At 37.1% G+C, this 26328-nt stretch overlaps 1 protein-coding gene and 1 long non-coding RNA gene across 10 annotated transcripts; one reads left to right on the top strand and one right to left on the bottom strand.

Annotated features, from left to right (window-relative positions):
* Positions 1-10: 10 nt before the first annotated feature.
* PNPLA4 (patatin like phospholipase domain containing 4) lies at positions 11-22461 on the bottom strand. 8 transcript variants are annotated; one of them, XM_054813496.1, is made up of 9 exons: positions 22204-22461; positions 20257-20475; positions 19373-19499; positions 13715-13899; positions 9640-9734; positions 9328-9463; positions 6636-6701; positions 3021-3173; positions 11-877 (listed from the first exon to the last, which is right to left on the bottom strand). In XM_054813496.1, exons 2-9 carry the CDS (start codon positions 20413-20415, stop codon positions 728-730), a joined length of 1071 nt encoding a protein of 356 aa, XP_054669471.1. In that variant the 5' UTR covers positions 20416-20475; positions 22204-22461; the 3' UTR covers positions 11-727. The 8 variants fall into 8 exon arrangements, with proteins under 8 accessions (XP_054669471.1, XP_054669470.1, XP_054669472.1 ...); XM_054813495.1 differs by lacking the exon at positions 22204-22461 and adding an exon at positions 20930-21382; XM_054813497.1 differs by lacking the exon at positions 22204-22461 and adding an exon at positions 20930-21382 and having other exon boundaries at positions 11-859.
* On the top strand, positions 22040-25924 carry LOC129201782 (uncharacterized). Of its 2 annotated transcripts, XR_008575489.1 has the most exons (3): positions 22040-22179; positions 22532-24361; positions 24471-25924. It is a non-coding gene; the product is annotated as an uncharacterized LOC129201782 (long non-coding RNA). The 2 variants fall into 2 exon arrangements; XR_008575488.1 differs by having other exon boundaries at positions 22532-25924.
* Positions 25925-26328: the final 404 nt, after the last annotated feature.

Here is a 26328-nt window from a genome sequence, read left to right as displayed (position 1 = left end):
TTGACAAAAGTTTCAAGAAAATATATTTATTCAATTTCAGCAGAGGAAGAAAACATAATAAATATAACAATTTCTTACACCCTCCTTTACAAGATATTTTTACTTTCAAGTATCACACTTCTGTTACAAATTTAAATTAGTATTTCAAATTTTAAAAGACCTCGTTCACTGAAAAAGGCAAGAACTTTTAATGTTAACAAATAACATATATCAGCATAAAAGAGTGCAAATGTTTTATTTCTTGTGGCTAGTACTAAGTGTTACAGTCCTTAGAACACTGCAAAATATATTAGATCAGCAATATTGCAAGCATTCAATTAGCATGCACAAATATTATATTAAGTGAACAATACAGATTGTAATTTTTCATGGCGCAACCTCAATTTGTCTCTCAAATAACATTAAAAAAGACTTTTCCAAATTTCTGCGGTTATGAAAACACGAGCTTTTTACAAATCCCACGCTCAGGTTCCTAGCTAAAACAAAATGGATCTAAGCTTGAACCTCCTCAAAACAAGAGAATTACCAGGCAAGTGCAGTTCCATTCTGACATGTTTATACAGGTCTTCAGAGTGCAACTGATTCTTTCTCAGCAGAAGCAGATGCGATTCCGTTGGGATTATTATTTCCATAAACTGGAACTTGGACAGCAATCATGTAGATTCTGTAGGATGCCTGTAGCTGTGTTTTCACAGCCATCAGGTTTTGTTAATTTTCTATGTACCACCTATTCAAACCAGTTTTCTTTCAGTAAAAAACGTACAGCATCATCAAATCCATTTTGGTATAACGACTCCATTTTCTCCTGGTTTGGTGGGAACAAAGCTTGATTAAGTCTTACTAGGTTGGCCAGAGACAGCTGCAACAGAGCGAGAAGCTATAAATTAGTTTAATAAAGCAACTCACCTAGATTTGACTGTGTTGCTATCATCTGTTCTGTCATCTGTTTCATGTACCATATGTAAAAACAAAAGACCAGCATGGCTATGCCTACACCAGCAAATTAACCATGTTCAGGTACACAGCTGAGCGCCAAGACAAACTGGCACAAACGCTCTGCATATACACTATTAAGCTCACAGCCTCCAAGACAGGCTGTCTGCCTGTAAAACTGCCCAAAGTTTCTGAAACAAACTTCAGAAACATTCCCAGAACCATCTGGCAAAGTGGTAGCTGGCACATGCTAAACTTGTGCAAGAAAATATTTTGACAGCTTACTAGTGCAAACAACCACATTCTTGGGAATATTCCCAGGCAATGTTTAACATATGAGTATAAATGTAGCTTGTATTACCACCCAATTAGGAACTACTCAGCATCTCAAGTGGTCACTTTGATGGTGTAAAAGGATTTCAGAACTTTGTTCTTGAATAAAGATGTTATTAAATTGTTTATAACAAAATTAAAAATATAATTAGATTTAATAAAGTTCCGAACGCTTCATTTATATGATTAATACTTTAGCCACATACTTTATTATACACAATTTTGAAGACCAATATAAAAATAATCTCCATTTTTTGAAGTCAGCAATTATTCAAATTCTGAAACTAATAGATGGAGGAGGTTCACAGACACAGAAAATTGTTCACATTCCAATCCAGATAAATGAAGATATACAACTCCTCATTTTATGCAGATTACAATACTGTAAAAATAAAATAAAATAAAATAAAAAAATTCTTAGTTCATATTTTTACAGCTCTAAAAGCTAAGGGTGCTTCAAATGGAATAGTTTAAAATGTTGCCTGAGATTCTGCACAAGTCTGCACTTGCAGGACCCTAGAAGCAATGTAACTGCAATTACTTTTCTCTCTCTAAACTGAAAGACGTAGAGATTCTTCTCTATGAGGGTGGTGAGGCACTGGCACAGGTTGCCCAGAGAAGCTGTGGATGCCCCCTCCCTGGAAGTGTTCCAGGCCAGGCTGGATGGGGCTTGGGCAACATGGTCTGAGAGGGGTTGGAAATGGATAACCTTTGAGGTCCCTCCTGACTCAAATCATTCTATGATTCTAATCTAATCACCAGCTCATTTTTCCTCCTCTAGATGCACTAAGTATTAGATACAAATCACAAACAAGAAATATACAGTAAGCAATTGCATATATTTTCAATATATATGAAATCAAGAATTTCACGCTTTACAATCATTTACTAAGTACTATCATACTTATAATGTTTCCCAGAGAGATTTTAAAGATTCAGAAATTAGTCCAATTTAGGATGACATTACTCAAATTAAGAAAACATATTAAGAACCATCTAAAAGAAACTTTAAAACCAGTACCAATTATTGCTAATCTTTATTTTTTCTTTCTAATGAAGTTTTGTTGACAGCTATGTCTACTGCTATTCAATATTTTCTTTCATCATATCAAAGGAAGCAATACTGTGGTTAAAGTTTGTGAGGCAAAGCTTGCAAAGACAGAAATGTCACCAATGAAAAAGAAGCCATAAAAGTCAGTCTTAGCCTATATTTCAATATACAGAAATGGCTTGTAACATCTAAGAAAATAACTTCTGGAAAAATGTTGTGGTCACAAATATGCAACATCTTAACACAAGCTCTCTTGAGCAATGAGGTGACAAGTCTTTTTATACCATTTCAAATGTATGACTTAAACTTGTATTTTAAATTCATTTAAAGGACCTAAATTCAATACGCATGAAGGGATGTTCTGGAGTTTCCCTCTCATCAGATAGTCTACAGAAGTCTTAATTTTTTTTTTCCTGTAAACGCTCTGCCTAGTCAAAGACAGCTGATACTTAAAGCAAGACTAGATTAATTACATTTAGTAGCCTGTGATAATTTGCTCAATTTTGTACCAGATCAATACAAAATTTATTCTACATTTTCCTTCCCTTGTGTTTAGGAATAAGTTTACACTCCATTTGGAAAACAGAAAATGCCAAAACATTACTTAAGTTGATATATAAGCAGAAAATAAACAATAATAATAACCTTAGCTACTCAACTACTTTTTCTTCTTCTGAAGCTATTTAATAAGCAAGCAACTCACCATTATATCTTGTTTTGCAAATTTAACATAAAGATCTACACGTCCTTTATCTTGTGGACAGATATCTAGTCGACCGCTGAAAGGAGAAATCGTCACAGTTCTTCCAACAGGCAAGATAGGAAGGCCATTGGTAAGGCCACCATCAACCCACTTCTACTGGAAAATAAAAATATTTTCAAAGTAACCTTAGTACAGTATGATCATAACTGAATACTTCATCCTTCCTGCCCCTGCATCCTCCAACCCACCCTCAAGAAAACTTAGAAGTTTCCTTCTCAGAATATCACTTGAGATCCCTCTCAGCTGTGTCCTTTACCCTCACTTAAAGCAAACCTTTTAATTCTATAGGTATAGATTTGTCCCAGCGCCATGTTTGAGTTCATGCAACCAAATGACTTTGTTGTCACTTGCCCTTCCTTCTACTGTCAACTCCCATATCTGGCGATACACGGATTTACTCTTTTCCACTTGGATATATATCAAGCACCATTTGGGGGGGGAGAAGGCTGGGGCATTGCTTTGTCCCTCCCACCCACCCTCTTTTCACTTTCTCAAATTAAATTTGCCATTTCACACTTCTCTTATGCTCCTGAGTTTAAAATATAAGCTACAAATATTCACATTCAATAGTCTCCACAGCCCTTCTCACCCTATTATTTTGCAACATGCTTTAGAGCTTGACTTGACATTAGCTCTTGATGTCAGAACCCACAATCACCATTGAATTCCTTCACTTTCCTCAAAAACCATTATTTCTCAACACTTAGGACTGAGATTATTTCACCTTAGAATAGGAGGGGGAAAAAAAACATCCCAAACCCTTTAAATCTATCTTTCAGACTTCTCAAACTCCATTAGGCCATTGTTGCGATAACTATGAGTAAAGCTGCAACATACCTTAACTTTTCTAACATCAAGGCTTTTTTTTGTGTGTGCATCTATAAATAGTCATTTATTATGGATTTATATTCAATGCTCCTTGGAGTACTAAGTGGCTTTTTGTTGTAATTCCTACAGTGACAAGAACAGTGGTGTCCCTGTCTAAGCTAGGTCAAAGACACTGTAACAGATGACATTATTAATGGCTTTCATGAGTTTATCTTAGTACTTTTACCATTTAAAAGTTCTCCCACTTTTACAAATTATAATTATTTAGGTTTTTCCCCCTCTCCTCTTATGTAATTTCAATGTTTATTTGAAAATCAAAACATTTACCAAGGCAAGGGCAATACGTTTTATTAAGCACTATATTTTGTAGATTCTGTTATTCCTGGCTGATATGCCCTCTGTCATTTTATTTTCTTTCAAGCATTTGGGAGAAACTGCTTCTCAGTCAACGATATTTCAGCTCCATAGTCCCTCATGTTACATAGTTAAAATAAAACATTTATATGCTGCAAATAAAGAGATATAATGCTTCAGATTCTTTTAACTCCATTAACAAATTCTTGACAAATGCTTCTTTGCTGATGAGGCAAATTCCTTGGAACTTGTGAATTAGTTTATTTTTTCTAAGTACAGTGCAAAGACAGACAAAGTTCTGAAATAACGTGCAATGAAAACTAAACCAGACAATGAAATTGAGGACGCAGGCTGGACCTAACAGAATCTACCCATTTATTAGTAGATGTTTCTTACAAAGCTGTTCTGTAAGAACTACAGTGACACAAACTACAGCCTCATCATCAGATACAGTCAACTCAATCATGTGTGGATCTTTATCTGTCTTAAAGATTAACCTTGCCAGAGACTTAGAGGACACCAAACCAACTCAAACAAAGATAATATCACATGAAGCAAGTTTGCCTCGCTGTTACTGGAAGCCTAGTCCAAGGGCACCTTAAATCCCCAACCCAGGTAAAAAGCTAGTTGAGCCATTAACAGACTATAAATTCTCAGATGTCATTTTACACTCCTTTTTCCTTCAGATTACTTTTAGGCTTATCAAACCAGAAGAAAACATACTATGGACAGACTGATGTCATGCCTATGCTACCATGCAATTTAGCTCATACACCCCAAAACTCTAGCCTCCAAGCATGCATACTACAGGTATGCTAATTCCAGTATGAGCCAAATGCTTCCCAAAAAGCATTCTTCCTAAAAAGAAAATAGAAGTGCAATGCTGGGAACACTTTACCCTGGGGTTCACTCTCTATAGGCAGTATGGACAGGCAAGCAGCAGGTTTGGCTATTTTCTGATACTGTTCCAGGAGAGCTGCACCATACTCCCTTACATATCATGCAACATGTACCGCAGATAACATACTGAAATACATTTCAAAAACACTTCCAGATGATCTGGTGATATGTATGCAGGTGACATATGTAGCCCAGAGAAGATCCAGACCAACTGTCCTGAAGCACAGATAAGGCCAGTTGATTTGAGCAGCAAACAGGGAGTAAGCTCAATTCCATGCTGCCATGGACCTTATAGCCTTAAGGAATTTACTCCCTGAAACTAGTGTAAATGCAGACAGACAGAACTTTGGTCTGTTACGGTAAAGCTTTCAAGAAACTTGGAATATGATGCTAACATGATAGGTGGCCTCACAGAGTGAAATCAATATCCAGCCTTTCTTACTGACTTCAGTGCTTACCATGTCTGGATCATGAGGTTACATGTCATGTATCTGGCTCTACACTGCGTGCTTTAGGGCTCCTATTACCCACCCACATATCCTCGTTACCTCGTTATTTCAAGTCACAGAAATACTACTGCAATAGAGATCCTATGGAATCCCTGCCATAGGTAGGGACAGCCTCCACTAGACCAGGTTGCCCAAAGCCTCATCCAACCTGGTCTTAAACACTTCCAGGGAGGGGGCCTCCACAACTTCTCTCTGCGCAACCTGTTCCAGTGCCTCACCATCCTCACAGTAAAGAATTTCTTTCTAACATCTAATCTAAATCGACTCTCCTTCAGCTTAAACCCATTACCCCTTGTCCTGTCACTACACTCCCTGATAAACAGTCCCTCTCCATCTTTCCTGTAGGGCCCTTCAGGTACTGGCAGGCCACAATTAGATCTCCCCGGAGCCTTCTCTTCTCCAGGCTGAACAACCCCAACTCTCTCAGCCTGTCCTCACAGGAGAGGTGCTCCAGCCCTCTGATCAGCTTCGTGGCCCTCCTCTGGACTGGTTCCAACAGCTCCATGTCTGTCTTGTACTGAGGACCCCAGAGCTGGATGCAGTACTCTAGGTGGGATCTCACAAGATCTCCCATTAAACAGAAAAGCACAATGGTGGTCCTTTAAATCACAAAAACATTTGGTAACACAGCTTATCGTGAGAATCATCTTTACAAAGAGAAGCTTCTTCTCATGGTGTTAGACGTCTTTAGGAAACAGCTTCATGCTACAGAGATCACTTCAGTCTCAGCACCCACAATTTTTGAAACGAACTCATGTCATCTTTCACGGTGTTAATCTACAGTAGCAACAGGAACAATAGCTATTCTACAAAATACAGTACTGCAATTCCCACCCACCCTTCCCCTAAGAGCAAACAATTACATCACAAAGGAAGAATGCTCTTACAAAAAAAACCAAAAAACAAGCCCCCACAAAAAAAACCCAAACAAACAAAGTTGGTAGTTAAACTTAATGAAAATTACCTCTCCTTTATATTCCACTGGTTTAATTCCTGCATATACTGGTACAAAACTACTTGCTAGCAAGACCTAGAGAAAAGAAACAAGAAAGAATACAGAACAAAAGTGAAGAAAAGGCAACAAAGTAATTCTGAACCAATATATATTTTCATATATATTTATCTAAATTAAATAATATAGCAGTAACCAGTCAATATATTAGTTTTACATAAAATCACTGTAATCTCAAAATGTCTTCTTGTTGTGGTATGTCAAATTATGATTAAAACTATTTAGTAGGATTTGGGCTTTTTATGACTTGACAGTGACAACTCTTAAAACAAAATATCACAAATTAATTCATTGATTACTGTGATTCAAAAGAGTACGAACTCAGTCTTACACTATGTAAAATAAATCTATGATTTTGCAGAAGCTAAATATTCCTATGTTGAAAAAAAAATGCAATATAGACTTCCTGCCCTGAGAGACAGATGTCTTGCGCACCCCCAGCCATCCTGCTGGCAGGGCAGTGTCAGAATCAGAAAAGCCCTTGACTCTGTGTAAGCACTGCTCACCAATAACAAAAAACATCTCTATATTATCAACACTGTTTCTGGCACAAATCCAAAACATAGCCCCATACTAGCTACTATGAAGAAAATTAACTATCTCAGTTCAGACCAGGACAATTGTCAAAGACAACACTTGCCCAATCATTCTACTGGCATATTAATACAGTGTTTAGTCTTCTAATAAAACAGAATTTCTAAGAATTAAAAATTTCCAAAATACCATAAACAGCCTGAAAATTCACATATTTTTATCAGTATTGATACTTTGCATTTAATACATTCAAGTATTAACAAATTACTACTCGTCCTATTGTAAACCTACATTGCTGTCTACAGCAGTTCTCAATTTTTATTTGTTTTTTAGACCAGGACACCTCTTCTGTCATGTATAGATGTGCATACACATGGCACATACATTTCTATCCACTTATAGAAATATCTATGAGAATGTGTGTCTATCTCTATACCTATGTATCCACTCATATATATACTCATGCAATCAGTATACAGCATTTCAAAGAGAAAGGGTAGATGTGCGGATGAAGTGCAATATGTCAGAAATTTTCATATAGCTAAATGTGGAGAATACACATGCATGTACTTGCATGGCAGCATAAAAGAAATCTGGGGAACAGAAGCAGGTTACAGATTGGAGTATATACTATGTGAAAGGTGATCAGGTGACCCACAACCCATGAAGATTATGTAAGAAAATCCTTGAGTGTTTTTGGTGGAACTGCATTTATTTTTACAACAAATTAAGCTACTTTCAGTATTACACATCTCTCCTTCCCTAATAAGTTTTAATTAAGGCTCTATATGAAGGTTTTAACTTTCACTTCAAGAACTCTTTTCTTGCCTATTTCTCTTCCCAGTGACCTAAAGCACCAGAGCTTTGTCTGAGGTCATATAAAATAGCTTTATCTTCTTATTTTCCAAATGTGAAACTGTAGCTGTTTCTCTACCAGACAGGCCTTTCCCTTTTCTCCTCTCTCCTTCAATTTCATTTCAGTAACTTTGGCCCTTCTAAACTAAGAGAAACGGGGACAAAATGTTTAGTGACAGGAAATAGTCAAAACCAGGTGCTCCCTGCAAAGTGTAAATTGTTTTCAATAAGACTGAAGAAAGCAGTTGGCCCTCCTTCTAAAGTCACTTAGACCTCAAGAGCTAGGTAAGGAAAGACAAGTTTGAAGAACTAACACTTTCAGTATTTCCCTAAGAGACCAGTGTGGACTCCTATTCACTGCTCCCACCTTTCCAAACTAAATACAACAGTGTTCTGTGACCTGCTACCTCACAAACATACAAATCATGCCTCTCTTCTCCCTCACCTTCAGTTTAAGAACTGCAAGTCTAGGAATGTTGGCATGTGATGATTGTTTTCACACATGAAAACACTATTTCAAAAGTGGGAGATTATAAACTGCCTTTCCACATCCACTGGGAACAGTAAAAGAAAATAAGAGCTTAAAATTGTAGCAACACATATTCAGTTTAGCCGTTATGAAAAACTTTGGAACCATAAGGCTTGTTAAGCATTGAAACCAATTGCATACGGAAGTTGAAAGATTTCTAGCAGAGGGTACAGAAGTTTTGTTGTTTTAAAACACTGTCTGAGATGGGCAGTAAAAGATATGCTTTCCAGCGACAGTTAAAATATAGTTTATAGATGGTACTTAACATTACATCATATCTATTCTCCACAAGGACTTGTACAATATGCTGGAATTTTTATTTTTTAAGACAGGAACTTTCTTTTCTTTACTTACTTTTGTGATGAAAGATAATATAAATGTTATCAGTGAAGTAAGAGATGCAAGAAGACTCAGCGAATTATTACAAAATTTGGAGATCCTCTATTTTATTCTCATCTAATGTAACCATTAGTCACCCTGTTACAGACTTTGCAGTACTTTAAAAACAGATGAAGGAAACACACACAAAAATAAATTTTAGCAAAATGTGTGAAACTGCAGGATCAAATTCTGCTTCCATTGTATATGTTATAGTTGTAGCACCACTGATAGTATAAGTGATTACTTGAGTAAAACACTGATTTATTGTACAGCTAACAACATACTCCTAAGCCTTGAAGAAACTCAAGCATTTTTATTTAAAGCAGCAATATTCTACTTCATTACCTTAATGAGGTCCTCCCTGGAGGCAAAACTTGAAACCAAGTGATTTTCCCCATTTTTGGTGTTAGTGACTGACACATAGAGCCGGTTCTCAGCTATCTCGTGAGCATTAGAAGGAAGAATAGACTCTATGCCTTCCCTAGAGTAAAGAAAATGCTAAGCATTATTCACCATCATTATTTAAAAACCTTGCAAATATGTTAGAGCTGAAAGAGTGCTGAGCTCCCCACAGTACAAAAAAAAAAAATGCACGCTCTTCATTTTCATTTAGATCTTCACACAAAAATGACCTTATAGATGCATTAAGATAGGTACCTAAGTGTTTTCATAAAATCATAACCAGGTGTTACAGCACCGAAGTCCAATTTTCTAACTTCCTCTGCAAATCCATAGGCAAACTGCTTGCATTTCTGCAAATTAAAATAATCACCATTAAGGATGTTTTAGTTATGGAAGTATATTCAACTGTGCTATCTAAAACATAGTACTGGCTAAAATTTTAGTCAAGAGAGAGCTATAAGATCCACCTAAAATATTTTCCCATATTTGGTTGGTTTGTAACAAGATATTCATAACAACATGTTGATCCTTTTATAAAAACTGATTTCTAAGAAAACAAGATCCCTAATTAAAAAAAACAAACAAACAAACAAACCTTCACAAGAATATCATTTTAACAATCAAGGAAAGTTAAAGGCTATTTTTCTACGTATTACCACTGCTAAATAATGAGTTCTCTGAACCATCTCATTACAAGAACAATCATTTATATTTCAAGTGTAAAGCCACTTCTTAATTCAAAGACTGCTTTGGTACTAAAACCAGATACAAGTACCTTAAGATGCCTATAAGCATTAAAAAAATTACAATTATTACAATTTCTTCTCACTAATGCAAAACCCATGCTACTAACAAATACACATATTTAATGAATAAAATACTATGGAAGTATTTAATGAACAGAATACTACAATGGGTGACATAAGAAGAAAAGATAACTGCAGAAAACCAGGTAACAGATTTCACTGCACACAGAACCTCTTTTATGCAAGCTGAAATGCCTAGTGTTAATGACTGCAGAAAAATAGCTTGATGTGAAAGCCATAAGAAGGAAAGTAAAGGAACAGGTAGCATTTATTTTTTAGAAAAAAGATTCTGAAACAATGAATTAAGATTCTGAATGCTTAAGACTCACTATTCAGTATTTGTATTCCTTTTTTTATCCCTTCATGCAAACTTCTGCAATGATTTTAGGGACTTGGGGAAAAAACTAAATCCAATCTTATGCAACTTTCTGAAATTGGTACTCAATAAATATATTATGCCCATATTCACCTATATATTCACACGTTTACCGAATAAAAGATCTTTCCATAGATAGTTTGGAGTTCTGGCTTATTAGCTTCCTGTATGAAGAACAAATATGTTGCTAGTAACAAATAAATGATTGATGTGACTGGGAAAAGAAAAAAAAAAAAAGAAAAAAAAAGAGAGAAGTGAATGTGTCCCATTGAGGAGGAGGGTAGAGGAATTAATGTTTGATGGAAGGAGAAACAGGAGACAGTTGGGGTGAGGATTAGTAGAAAATCAGGAGCAAGCTGGGTGAAGCACTTCCTCACATCACATGTATGACAGAGCGGTTGTAGCAGTTCTTGCATCTACTTTCTCTACATGGCCTTTGAATAAATCTATTTAAAAAGTTCATTAAGAAGTCCATACTTCTTAAAGCAACCATCACTGTAAAGATTTGTGCTAATTCATTTCACATAGGTTAGATTTGCACCTTTACCCTACAAGGTAATTGCCAGTTCAAAGCCAATTCAAATATATAAAACTAGTTATATGCACCGAGTCTTGAATTTATTCTACATTCAGACACCTCTATCTCTAAATAGAGAAGAAACCCATAAACCCTACATAGAAGCACCTCAGAACTACTATATTTATATCTAAGATACTTTCATAAAGTGACAGGGAGCTAAGCGTAACAGCAAGCTGGATGAATCCAAACCTAGATGAATCACAGAAAACTACTTTCCATGTTACAAGTGCTAAGAATAGACCATAAAATTCTTGCTGCCAAAAGGGACAATTTCTTACAGCTACAAATTGTTTGTAATTTTAGTGCTAGAAGCATTAAACAATACATCTAAATTTTAAATAGTAACTGAGGACATGTTTAGAAATTGTAACTACTTGCATTGTGTTAGGCAAACTTGACATCAAACCTGATCAAGGTACTTTTGAAATAAATAGGTACTTATCTATAACTCCATAAGCCTCCCTAGAATTCTCAAGTCCCATGTTTTTTCAACAGTGACAAAAATCCAAGATACAATTGAAAAACATTTGCAAACTGTCATATTAGAACAGCAACAGTCAAAACAAAAAATCCTTAATGTTACATTCTCTCCAAGATAAGGAAAGGTTGTATCAGAGCTTTGAGACTAGGAGATGGAGAAAGTCCTAATTATAGCCTGTCTAACATAGCCATCACTGGGAAAGGGAAAAAAAAATAGAAAGAAAAAAATAATTAACTGATGTAAGAGTTACATTTGTGGATATAAAATATTTCAAGTTAGAAATGTAATAAAGGTAATAATAAAATTACCATGATATGAAAAGTTAAATTCTATTACTTGGTCACTGCATTTACTTAAATTCTATGAGAATTAGGAAGAATTCTTCCCCTCTCCAAAATAGCTCTCAATTTTTCATTTAAACAATATAACAATATGACTAAAAAGTAAATAATAAAAAAGGACTAAAAGCTTCATGAAACATTCTTCAGTTTGTATTAAAATGACATATATTGAAGGAAAAATCCATCAGATTGAATGTAATATAGGCTTAGTTTCTACAAACATAAAAAATAAAAACTCTTGTAATATTTTTATTTAGAAAGATCTTTGTAAGTTGGACCACGCTGGGAACAAACGTTCATACCTGGAGCCTAGAATAAGCAGAAAAATTTCCTTGGGCTAACAAAAGGCTAGCTGCTGTGCTGAACATATACAAAATTAAAGTCAGAGGTATGCATTATAACAGGGAAGCCTGAAACCGAACCACTAGTCAGAGGCTACAGAAAAGGAGTATCACCTGAACAGAATACAAGTAAGGTTCTCTTCACAACAGAGTGGAACTCGCTGAATACCGAATCATATAAAGAATGCACCTGGGGGCTGGTGGGGTGAAAAGAGGCCAGGGAAGAACTTACTGCTGAAAGCAACAGAAGCATAGCTAACTGCAAGCTAAATTCATACCACAGCAGAAACAAACAACAAACAAAGAGAAAGATCAGTGGCCAAGTGTGGTATTGGCTGGGACTATTGTTTGAATCAAATGCAGTGAAAGTTGTAACAAGCGAGGCCTGGAGAAAGTTACCTGATGCTCACTGGACTGAAACCTAAGTGTATTTAGAACAAAAATCTAACAGACTTTTTTCCTCTCACAATAACTCTGTTTATTATAATTCAATATTAAAGAAATACTAACATTTTGGCAAGGCCTAATCCTCTACATATATTAAGGCAAAGTCGCTACAGGCACTTCAGGAGGACAAAGTAGTCTTAACGTAGGGGGAAAAACAAAGAAAAGCCAACGGTCTCCCACAGAACCTGTAACAGAGTAGTCATTGAATATCACTTTGCTGTCTCTACATGACACCATATCCATGGTGAAAAAAGGGTGGCATTTCTGGAGGAAAAAAAAAAAAAAAAAAAGAAAAAAACCAAAACCAAATACACACGTATGCAGCGTGTCAGAACAGAACGCCATGAGGGTTAATCCTCCCTGGCATACAGTGGGGCTACTGCTGTTAAGTCGTGAACTGTGCTGAGTTTAAAGGAGGTGCACAAGCCACTTCTTGCACCATTTAATGAAGCACAGACAACAAGGAAAAAATTTGAGCCAGTGTGTGGTATTCTTTGACTTTATAAAGGTACAGTCCATCTACCATTTTCATCTATCTTCAAAAAAGGATAACAGGATGGTGCTACATATTTGCTTAAAACCCCCCTACCTCTAGCCAAGAAACAATTATTAACTTTGCAATGTACAGTGATTAAGTGCATATACATTTCAGTATATTAAAGTATACCTGGTTGCATACAACTCAATATTCACACACTTCAAATTTATATTTACATAGCTTAAAATATAAAGTTTATATGACAGACTTTTTTCATAAAGAAATATTTGCTTCAAACATTTCTGCCCATGAGTCACAGATTTTGTTAATGAAAACACATACAAGAGTTCTGTTCCTTTACAAGGAGCAAAAAGAAAAACAAGAACCAAAATATCAAAAAAATCCTTAATGGTAGATGATTATTTAAAAAATGTCCTTTGTAAATGATCATTTCCTATACCTATGAGTTTATTAATTTACCTCCATATTTTCTGGTACTGCTAATAAGACAGTGGCAGCCAGTGATCCTGCAGAAGCTCCCGCAAAAGCTTTCACAACTTTCAGTAACTTCTTACCATGTCTGTAAAAAGCAGCTGCTGCCCCCAAGTGGTAAATACCCAGAAACCCACAAGCTGCAAATGACAGATTGATATGTTTCATTTTTGCTGTGGAAATAAAGTTTCACAGTCAGAAAAAGGATCACTTAATTTTATCTTACAGTATACATATATATTTTTGGCACAGAACATATAATATGTGTATAACAAAAAACAATTTAAGTACAGTAAAACCTTTTGATTTCTAAATACACCAAACAAGTAGCAGATAGTTTGGCATCTCCAAAATTAACAACTCTACGATACTCCTTAGCACAAACCCCTTTTTCAATCAAAATATATATAAACACAATGTAACTGCACATTTTCATCTAATTTGTCAAAGAAATAAAAAAAAAGTAGCAACTCAAAAGTGATAAATGAATCTTGTTGGAAAACAAACGTTATTAGCCACCTAGAATAAAAATCAAATTAATTATAAAATTGCTGGTTACTGTGTCATCATATTCACCTTACACACACACAGCCTTGAACCCAATATAATTCTCTAAGAAAGCAATTTTTCCTTCACATTTGGAACTCATTTGTTTACTAGTATTATTAGTAATCACTAATAGATAAATTCTTATTTAAAGTAATTTCTTATTTAGAAAATACAACATATTGTTGCTACTATTAAAATAATAAGGAACCCTCCCGCACAGCAAAGTAAAATACAAAGCATTTAATATATGAAAACACACACACTCTGAAGGTGTCAAGGATACAATTTAACAAAAAACACAAGCAGAAAGTTCAGATCATTAGGAGTGGTTTATTAAAAAAGAAAAATAAGGCTGTACATTTTATTAGATCTTCTGTTTCTGCAAAAACTACAATCATAAGACCAAGATATTCCACAGATTATATTGTACAGATATACAAGATATTGTACAGATTATCTTATTATTGAATTAAAAATAAACTAATATATTTGGGAATTTCTCAATATGAATGGGACTAAAAAAAATCAGTATACTCAGGAATATACTTGATTTTTCTGGTTCATAATGAGATAGCTGATGAGATGCTTCTTTTGGAAATCATTTATAGACACTGTAGTATGAGTTCTGATGGAGAGAGGCAAACTTGTAGAGCAACAGAGTTTGGTTTAAATTGCCTCTTCAGCTCAGAAATGGGAAGAGCAGGAAAGATGAGAGGAAGAAACAGCTTTCAAAACCAGTAGATAAGAAGATATGCTAAACTCAACTCTTTTAGCCATAACAAGGTTTACTATTTAAAAAAAAAAAAAAAGGCCGGGAGAGACACCAAGAACAAGCATCTCATACTGCCAGGTCACACTGCTGCATCAGTTATTCTGCTAAAACACTACACTATCATAAGGCAGTCTATCAACTGTTCTTTACTCCCTTTACACTGGAAAGGCTTACATATTCACTTATATGTATGAATACCTGTAACATACCTAACACATTTGTACTAATACAAAGGATTTCAGGTTGGCTTTTGCTGTGGCAATGAAAGGCATTTGCAATGAAGCAAATGATAAATGGCGTTACTACTTTTAAAAAGAAAGGCTCTTTTAATTTAAAGAAAAATCACTGTATAGCAGAGATGATAAAAAACAGGTTTACTCAAGATTTTATTGGAAAACAACAAACACAATTCTACTTTGAAGATTTATTTTTTTTAGTAGCACGGAAGAAAACAAAAATAGACTTTGAAGTATGATGCCATGATGTTCTTCCTTTCAGGCTAGTTAAACTCTCAGGAGTTTAACCAAATGCTGCAGGTGTGGTGAAGCTGGTTAAAGCAATTGCATTTTAAGTAGGAAGAAAAGCAAGCATGGAAGAATTAATTCCCATTTTTATTCAAAACAGATTTCAGGCTCAAGACACTATTAATGTGAAACATGATATAAGGACCACGTTTACATAGTTGATCAGTCAGAAAATAAATAAGCAAAGTAAGAGTTCAGAAATCCCAAGAATTACGTCTAAGGGATCTATGCAATGTAACTAAGAAACACAAGTGTAAAAACAAGCATAGGTATGCTTATGTACATGTATATATACATCTTCTAAACCTTCTACAAGGCTCATCTACAAAGCATTCTAAAAGGTATCCCTCCCTGCTGGAAAATATTTAGATGTTCAAAAATCAAAAAAAAAAGATGAAAACTAAAAAGAGTATCTAAAGCACAGTTGCAGCAAGAAATTTTAGATTAAATGTTTGGGGTTTTTTTAAGAAAAAAAATCCCTACGAATGTAGAAGACAATCACACTTCAATGTATAAAGAATTGGCTGGTACATTTTCTCTAAGGCGAAAGGAACAGAAAAGGTTATGTGAACTGAAGAGATTATTTGAATCTCAGATCAAAAGCTGCTGAAAATATACCGACTAAAGTCTGATGTTCATGCCTTCTCTTAAAACTTCCTCATGAAGCTGTGTATTGTCTTCTATGAACTTTAGTCCTATTTAATTATCAGTTATTGTGAGTAACCACTGTTCTCTTGAGTGTCTGGATACATGGCATTCATTCTTTGATGAGAGTTAATTTCTTAACACTTAGATCCCATACTTCTCTTACTCCTTCTTCATTCCCCTACCCAAGAGGCAGAGGTTATTGAATGAGTATTCACATCAGTTTCTTGACTGACAAAAGGATTCAGCGAGACATGAACGTGCTAAAAGAAAAAAAGAACACTAAGATTTCAAGTAAAGGAATACTTTTAAAGAATGCTGCTAGTTTCACACTCTGTTAAGAGTAGACTAATTTGAAAAATATGAAATTAATGCAATCCAAACAGCAGCTAAAAATAATTCTTTTTTTTTTTTAAACAGAAGTACTTGATCCACTGGATTTGTATGGCATGTAATACAGCACTGTTTTACAAGTTCCCCAAGAGAACAGCATGGCTGTGTTACCAAGTCACTACATTTTTATAATTAGGGTCAGTTCCCAGGTCTACACTATGTATTTGTCACATATACGTGAAATTTTAAAACAACTTCAGTACAAATGTTAACTGGCAGATGACATTCAGGTTCAAATGACAGATCCAGTGGTTACATCTAGCTGCACGACTGAGAAATATAACAACCCTGCAAGTGGGTAAATAATGAAAGAAAAAAATCACCACTGAATCATAGAATAATTCAGGAGGTCTCTTGCCCAACCTTCTTCTGCTCAAAACAGGGTCAGTTATCAGAGCAAATCATCCGGTTGCTCAGGGCTTTATCCACTTGTTAATTGAAAAAATCATGTAATGTTTAGCTCCTAAGTGATAGCTAGTACCTCTGTTGTTGGGTGAAACAATCAGGTCTTCTTTCCTTTATTCAGAATATTAAAAGCAGTAGAGTATTGCAAATAACCAGCATTATAGAGAAGAAACAACAGAACATTTAACATCTTCATTCAGCACTGTGCATCCACCTGCAGGGAGGTTCTGTACATTGAACTCAAGGCCTCTTACAACAAATCTGTAACAAAGCACTTAGCTACAAAGATGATACAGATGAATAAGAATCATTTTTCTATAAGGATCTATCTGCTCAACAGATGCAGTTAAGCAATGTCGTTTCACATTGCAAAGGAATCTCTGAGTAAGAGGAAAAGATAAGAAAGCATTCATTAGATGAATGTCCTGTAAAATCAGAAAAGCAAGAAAGAGGAAACCAAGATACTCACTTTTATAAGAATATAAACTTTCCCATTTCTTTTGATTCTTGCAAATATGTCATGGCAACACTTGATTTGCAAGTTAAAATGGTGTATTTCAGAGACAGTATGATTCAACAATGTCTTTTGCTTTGATGATCTGGTAGATCACTGCTCTTTTGATTAAAAAGAATAGTAGGGTTATAACACCTCCCAAGGGGACATCCAGAGAATTAAGTTTACAATATGACTTTTCCCTGCCAATTTCTTACAGAGTACCAGAAATAGGAACACAGTCACATGTGGACATAGACCATTTTTTTAGCTGCCTAAGCAAATAGCAGAAATCTTGCTCTCTTAGACATGGTATACCTGTTCCACAAGACTTCAGAACAAATACTCCTAGAGGGTTTAACGTAAGTTCTGACCATTAAAGACACTATCTATTAACTCAAATTTATCATATTGGCATGTGTAAAGAAAAAAATTCAATGAACCTTAAAAGATGCACAAGTACGTTTCAGCTAGACAGTGCACACACTGTAGAGATATGACATAAATAGGACATAGCAAATGCTTTTGCCACTGCTTTTCAAAAACACTGTTATCTTCCATGATTGGCAAATTTCAAAATATAAAGATTTTAACTGGCAAAGGGGATAGGTATGCTTCTGTTGTCTACAAGAAAAAAACAACACAGAAACATAAGAAAAGTACAAGGAGAAACTAGGAGGACAGTGGGGCTGTTCAATCTCATTACTTTATTCGTGAATGCTCCTGCATTATCTGTAAACATAAATCTAAGAGTTCTATTTAAAAAATTGTTGCATCTGGAAAAAAAAAAAATTTCACTACTGGGGGGGAGGGGGGGAAGGACATTTCTGTTTACTCAGCAGTATCTCATCCGTTTGTAACGCAAACCCACAAGAGAATGTATGTACAGAGACAAGCGTGTACAGCCAAATTATGATGTAGTACAACATAGCTTTTCAGGAGAGGTACTGTCTTCCTAGTTGTCACACACAAGAAATAGCACAACAATTTCTCATACTGCTGTTTCCTGAGCAATATAATTATATAAACAGTGTACAATCTCAGTGTCTTAACCAGTCATAAGTACCTCCCTGTCATCCCATTTGTAAACAAAAGTTGAAAATGCCCAAAGCAACTGACTAAAAAAACCTTTACAAACAAAAATAAATATACATAGAACGCGAATGACCAAGCACCCTGAAGCACAGGAGCTAAAATGTATGATGCACATTTGAGGATTAGTTATTAGGTAGGAATGACAAAACAAGCAAAGTTACGGAAAGAACTGTTTAGCTAGGCAGTATTGCTAAAATAAAGGTCATAATCATAATTACTAATTTACCTGAATCAGATATCACCATTCACACTGGAATGTTTAATTGTTTTTTCATATTTATAACAGGAAAAAAAAAAGTTCACTACCATCACAAACCATTCAGAGCCCTCAGTGAATACTGAAGAAATTGATTCTCCTAGTCAAAAATAGGCTCGCACAAAACAATAACCCATCCAACAGACTGTACTCTACTTAAGAGTCACCACAGTTGCTAGCAAGAGAACGGGAAAACTAAGTTTTACATCTATCCAGTCACACAGAATAAGCATTGTAAGAGTTTGATGAAGTTGAAGGAAAAAAAATTAAAATAATAATACAAAATACTCAGTATACAATCCAATCAGCCATTAAGACACTTAAGAAAATTACATGAGTCTTTGCAAACTATAAAAATTGAGTATAATCCCCTTATAATTAAAAAAATAAACACATCACATGATACAAAACCTTCAAATTAAGAGTTTAGACCATCTTTATCATTAATACAAGATGTCTAGAGAGGACAAGGAAGTCTGACTTCTTAAGAAGAGGGTGGCAAAAGGTTCAATACCTTCTAATGAATGTCGGCTTCCATCACATACTCCACTGGGACTTTTTCCAGCAGCTACTTTTGTTCCCTCTGCACTAGTAGCCATTCTTGCATCTACTACTGATCGTTTATCATTTACCTTGGAAACCTACAATCATACAGACAAACATTATTATTAACAAGAGAAACAATAGGTAAATATAAGATGAACATTATTTTAACTGGCTTTATTAATCTGTTTAAGGATAAATAGTCATAAAGCCATCTAAATTTCTCGATTGCTTAGTTCCCTCTAAACTAGTTGAAACCACAATATTGCATTATTTATACATGCAGCAATTTATATTTTAAAGATGAACTTAATTAGACATCTAGAAAAAGATAAACATTGTCATTTGGAACTGTGAGTGTCCAAGATTAGCCTTAATTTTCTGTCCTTTCCCACTATTTTTGTTTATATCCACAGATTTCTTCTATAATCACATTCTTATGCTTTTATCCTCCCTTACCAATCCAATAAAAATTGGGTTCCCCCCCCCGCCTTTTTTGTGCAACATTGCATTAGTAAAACATTTTCCAGAGAACTCTGGTCCTATTCTTCACTAAACAGCTGTCACTAACTAATAAGCCTGTCAGTTATCATGCAGTATTGTCTGAAGTATAATTTGGGGGGGGGGGGGAAGTTTCTTCCCAACTTAGAACTAACACAAAAATTCTATTCTGAAACACTGGCTCTCCTGCAACTTGTTGCTGCCTGCCCCTTTACCTTGATATATTAAAGGCATCTTTAATTCTTAAATAAGGCTGCAAGATCAAAAGCTTAGCTCTGTAGATTCTAAAAGAAGTTGTATTATCACTGTCTTGATGCACATCACTTATACCTAGAGCACCACAAAAATACTTACCTGGAATTTAACTCCATTACATGGCGTTCTTATGGTGCAATTGTTTAGAATTCCAATCCAGAACTGCTGAGTTTTTGGAAACGTGCAACTACAGAATGTGCTTTCTTTCAACTGAAGCAACAGTATTTGAGCACTACAAAGACTTTTAGCAGTCCACATTTTCTTAAAAGTGACCTCTGGATCCAGATGATGTGGTAACCAAACTGATGCTCTCAGAAGCTGTTTCACCATGGAGTTACAAAGGAAGTATTAATAGAGGCACTTAGACACCATAGAAGTAAACAGTCAAAACTTTGTCTCTTCTAAACATAATCTGTTTAAAAACATTCAGGGTAAAAAAAAAAAAAGGGGGGGGGGAGAAAGTAGTTCAAACTTAGTTGCACATCACGGCTCTGATACTGTAACAAGGCCCTCTTCACAACCCTCTCGCTTAAAGGCAGATGCATTAACAGTTGATTCACTTGGCAATGAAACAGTTCTAGGCAGAACTTTTGTTCAGTAGCTACTCTCTCGCTCTCACCAGCCTCCATCTGGCACTGTGTTGTTCGCCACTATGAAGTTAATTGTTCATTTCAGAAACAGGAAGGACTAAAATTGTTAGTAATGCAAAGAACAAGCAAACAAACTGTCCCTTATAATTAACAACATGAATACACTGTTCCTTCTACCTCACCTGAAAAACGCACAAGGAGAGTTCCAGCAACTTCAAACCAATTGTTCACAAAAATAAAGTGGTGATGTCAAGATCCTAGTAAGAAAAACTCAAGCATGCTGGCTGTACAAGGCAAGCCTTGTAATCTTCTATGCTACAAGGATATCGTAGGAGTGACTCACAAATCAAATATGTCTGGTTTACATCTAGCAAGACTTTAAAGAATAACATATGGAAATTTACTTGTTCAGATGAAAAGCAGGTTACTGCCCTGACTACTGCTGCAAACAAACCCAGTGTGATTCCGTGTAGGCAAGGTCTCAGAGGTACACTATCAACTTCAAATTTCATCCCAATCAAATAAGTGAGTTTCAGGTTTTCTGCTTCATCTTATGTATCGTGAGATGAGGCCTACAATGCAAGCTGATTTTTCCTCCCTCCACTTGTGCTCAGTAAACAACCGATATAAACAAGCAAAACCGAGCTGAAACGATGAGACAAAGTATTTAAATGTAACAAAAACAGAGCGTCAAGTGACAACTGAAGCGAATACAACATTAAGAAAAGTCACTGCGTCTAATTTTAAACTTCTAAATTTACAAAAGAAGGTTGATTTTTAAGCAGGCCACATCCCTTCAAGTTTTAAGCTCCCCTCCCCGCCCCCCCCCCCCCAGTCTTTCCGCGTTTCCCCCACGCAGGCTCCTGCCTCAGACCCGCCCGGGGGGTCCAACGCGGCCAAGCGACACAGCAGCGGCGCCCTGCCCCTCTCGGCTGCCAGGCAGAGCCCGGGCCGCGGCGGAACGGCCCCGACTCCCTCGGTAACAGCTGCGGAGCAGCTCCGACAATGAGCAGCGCAGGCCGCCGACGGCTTGGGCCCCCGCTCGGCGGTGGGGGCGCGGCGGGACCCGGGCGGCCTCAGCCCGGCCCCACCCCCGAGGCGCCGAGCGCCCCGCCCGCGCGCGCCCAACCGCCACGCAGCCCGCCCGCGGGTGGCTTGTCCTCGCGCCAAAGCTCGCGAGATGGCCGGGGCTGCCCCGCCGTGCTCCCTCGTCCGGCCTCCGTGCGTGGGGCGGGCAGGGGGCACGGCGCCCGCGGAGCCTTGGCGGAGCGGCCTTCTCCCGTGACACCGCCCCGGTACGCCTGCGCAGCCGGCGGCTGCGCGGTAGCTGGGGGAGGGGGACGGAGAGTCGCGTCCCGAGGGCTGGGAGAAGCTGCGCCCTGGGGCTCCTCCGAGGGGCGCAGCCCTCAAGGGGAGCCTGTCGCCGGGTGAGGTGAGCTCGCTCTGCCTTCCCCACCTGGCCGACAGGTGCCGGGTGTGGCGGCGTGCCTGCCTGGGCTGGCCTCGCCGCCTCCTCCTGCGGCCTCCCGGGAGAGGAGGCCCGCGGGGTGCCTTTCCGCCCGCCTCATGTCGTCACCTGTGAGCTATCGTTGCCACCAGGAGACGTCGTGTGGGCGGGTGTCCGCACCCCGCTGGCACCCAGCACCGCCCTGGTGCCGGGCCGGGCACTGTGTTGGGAGGGGCTCACTGTTGCTGAAAGGGTGACCTCAGGGCGGCAATAAAGTTGATTTTTTTTTCTCTTTTTTTTCTTTTTTCTTTTTTTTTTTTTCCTGTTTGTGTTCTAGTTGTGTTCTGGCAGACGAGTACAAGAGTCAACACAGCACACGAATTCAAGATGGAGAGGGATCCTGTAGCCTACAATGGATGAAGAAAACTAGGGAGAGCAAAGATGCCTGTGAGATAGAAGAGAGAGCTCTCCCAAGGGTCTGACTGGGGTTAAAACTAAACTAGCTGGGGAAAAAAAGATACATCAGATTTTACACGGGTTAGCCTCCTTCACCTCTGGTATCTATTTTTCTTTTAATATGGGAGGGGCTGATATGGATTTTGGATAGAAGGAGGGGCAGCCATTTTGGGGGGAAACCTTGACAGCTTCTGTTGTCTAAAGTGGTTGTGTACAGTTTAGTCATTTTTTCAACTGCTAAAAAGGAGTAGTTGCATAACAGTCCTGGGATTGCCTTGCAGCAGCCAAACCATCTCGTGTGGAGTTACTGCCTTCTTTTTTCATCATCCTGCACTCTTTCCCCATATTTAAAGGATGAGCTTTTAGATGAGAAAACCAGATGAGTGCTAGTGGTGGAAAAAGAATCTTGTTTTAATTATACACAGAGTTCTAATTTGTAGTGGGCAGTAGTATCATTAGGACCACACTTGCATCTAAATTGATACTTGGTTGACAGCTATGGCGAGTACAAAGGTCACAAACATGGCGGGAGAACTGTTTTCACTCCCATCCTTCAAGATGTGGACTCAAGTACATGAGTTATCTTCTTGTTCCTTCTGTACTGTGTCTGATCTATTAATGAATTGGAAAATGAGTGATGTAGATTAAGCTTTCTGAGTTGGTGAGAATTAAACCTTGAATCAGGGATAGTTCCAAGTATAGGCAAAGCAAGTCATTGCCAAGGACAACAAATGGAGGTAGTGTCTCTCAAATGTAGCAGCTGGCACTCATGTCTCTTTTGCCCTTTTGGAAGAAAATATAAATAAGTCTTCTTTGGTTCCCTATCTCAACTCACTCCTTCCTCTTTCCCTTTCCCATAGCTAGACTTGATCAGACCCTTACCCTTCAAGTGTCAAAGCTTATTTTTATTTGTCACATGTTCATGTTTAGATAAATTTATCCATATTCAACATTTTTATAGCATAACATATCTTTCATTCTTTGTTCCTTTAATAATTGTTCTTTGTAATACTCTTTTATTTTCTTAAGAATAAAATGTACAGAAAAAAAGGCTTACATGAGTTATATGAATATTTCAAAGGTTTTACAACATGGTGTTTGCCAGACTAGGTATTTCTGAGCACCAATGTAGTTAAGTTACAAGTTATTTGGAGGTGTGTGTAAAATCAGTTCCCTTAACAGGCTAAGCAACAGCAGCAAAAGGAGCTTTTGGTAATATTACTTTGTTACATTTCTGGTCAGCATGATTAAGTTGGTTACTGGTGTGACTACTATAACGTGTCTCTACCACTAAGACTGAATTCTTACTCCACAAATGGAGTGCTGCCAGGAAAATGAGGAGACATACAGAAAAAAAATCTTCAAGAGTAAGGCTTAACTTGAAAGTTTTGTTTTAGTACTGACAAAGATGTTACGCATATTATTCAGAATTGTATATTTTTAAAAATTATGTCTCCTACTGAATGTCTCTCTTCTATGAGCTCTGCATAATAAATTTTCATGGGGAGGGTGGAAGATTCTTGTTTTGGATAGGTGTCATTAAAGGATTTAATGCATTTTTCTGCAACATTAACTCAAATTGGCCTAGATTCAAATGCTGATACATGGATTGAAAAGTTCAAGAAAATTTAATGATCTATTGCAGTATATTAAGTTGTGAAGAAATGTCTAATGGTGCATCACAAGGAAAAGGATAAGCTTTTCTTATGAGGTAAGCATGAGCATATAGAAGATCACTGCTGAGCAACTGATACTCAAACCTGTGGGTTTGACTGGTAGCCACGTAGAATTAATCCATTTCCTTACGTCCTGTGTCACAGTCAGCTCAGTGCTAAAAAAGTGTGAGACTCCCTCTGTCTTGAAGTTTGTTTGGGCATCCGTGCTCTAAGGATACCAGGCCCATTGCTGATACTGCACAGCTACGCAACTGTGGCACAGGCTTCTGAGGACACTGCTGAGTTGTGGGAAGAAAAAAAAAAAAAAAGCTGTGAGAAACTGCGAAGAGGAGATTGATGTGAGATGAGAAAGCTGAAATTGCAGACAGGGTAAGACAAGGAAAAGCACTGACATGGGCAACTATAAAATCATAAAGAAAAAGCAGGGCTGCAGCTGTGTTCCAGGGAGCTGCAGGAACTGCCTCTTCTCCTCCTGACTCCTGCCTGCCTGGCAAAGACTCTGTGTTTGTCTTGTAACAGGTGGTGAGCATAGGAATGCCTAGCCTAGTAGCAACGTTTGTGTATGATAACCAATAAACATTTTTTTATACTTCTAAGATGGGTATATCCTGCTTGCAGAATCACTTTGTGCTTGGCTAAGGTGTCCAAACAGTGACCCAAAGAGGAATGATTACAGGAGATAGAAGGTCACAGATAAAGCCAATGTAGGAATTGTCACCCAAAAAAGTGATCTCAAAACAACAGAAGTGCTTCCAGGTAAAAAAACCCAAACAACTGGTTTTGGATGGAGACTGGTGACCTCACAGAGTAGAAGGAAAGTGGGGGATTAGGGTGGAAACCTCTAGCTGCAAGGGAACTGTGGGAGAAAAGAGGTGTTAACAAGGGTGGGGATGTGTTGAGGCTGATGAGAGAGAACAGTAGCTGAAGGCTTTCTGATGGCAAAGTTCAACAGCTGGCTGGGAAACCAGCTGTGATACTACTGGCCAATTTTGTGAAATTAGCATTAGCAACCTCTAGCAAAGATCTTCTCCAAATGATATAGACATGATATTGAAATATTTAATAAAAAGGGAAAAATAAAAGCAAAATTAAGTTCACCTTGTTGAAAGGCAATGTGAAAATAGATCCAGTGCATCACTGAGTCATGACTAGAATCTTTCTAACCTGTACTTCCAAAGAGACTTTTTATGAAAGAGTACTTTTTAAAAGCTATATTTTGTGAATGATACCTACAAGAAGGGAAGGAAAAAAAAAAAGGCTTAATTTGTCGATAAATGAATGTGAAGGTGAAATGCAGTTTAGAACATCATATGGGAAAATAATTTCTCAGAGCAGGGAGTGCAGTTATTTTTTTTCATTAATTGCTTTTTCTAGTTCCTGTCCTGCTTATTTTCTGGTCTGTGGGAAACAAATATAAAACACTGGGACTACATCTTTGCTAGCGAGCTTTGTTAGCAAATGGTAACATTGCTAAAGCCAAGCTGACAGTTAAGGAAAAGTCCACAATTAAGCGGAGGGCTTGAGTTTTATGGAATAGGTACAGCTTGTATTAATGGTGGATTTGTCATTGCAAATAAAAATAATTGAAAGCAAAAAAAGAGAAAGATTTTTGATTACTGGGAAGAAGAGCTACATGTATGTACTTGAAGTTAAAAGTTCCAGAAAGCTATGCCACATGTAATCCAGAGGTGTGAAGAGGAAAGGAAATGATGATATATCAATGTCAGAAAAACCCCTGAAAGTGACAGAGAAGAAGTGGATTTAGCTACTGCTCAAGAAAAGAAATAACTTTAGTTACAATACTAATTACCATGGCATTGTATTATTAATTACTACTTATTGATTTCTGACTATTCTTTTGATTATAAGCTGAATAATTGCAGTGTCTCCCAGTATTTGAAGCCAAGTCTCTCAACAGTATGTAAGCAGAGGAAAGCCATCATTATCAGATGGATAGACATTGCATCATTAGTTTGAACAAATTTTAGAAATCTTAAATCTC

Source organism: Grus americana, chromosome 1 (assembly GCF_028858705.1).
Source record: "Grus americana isolate bGruAme1 chromosome 1, bGruAme1.mat, whole genome shotgun sequence".
Taxonomy (NCBI): domain Eukaryota; kingdom Metazoa; phylum Chordata; class Aves; order Gruiformes; family Gruidae; genus Grus; species Grus americana.
This window is presented reverse-complemented; position numbering and strand designations above follow the sequence as displayed.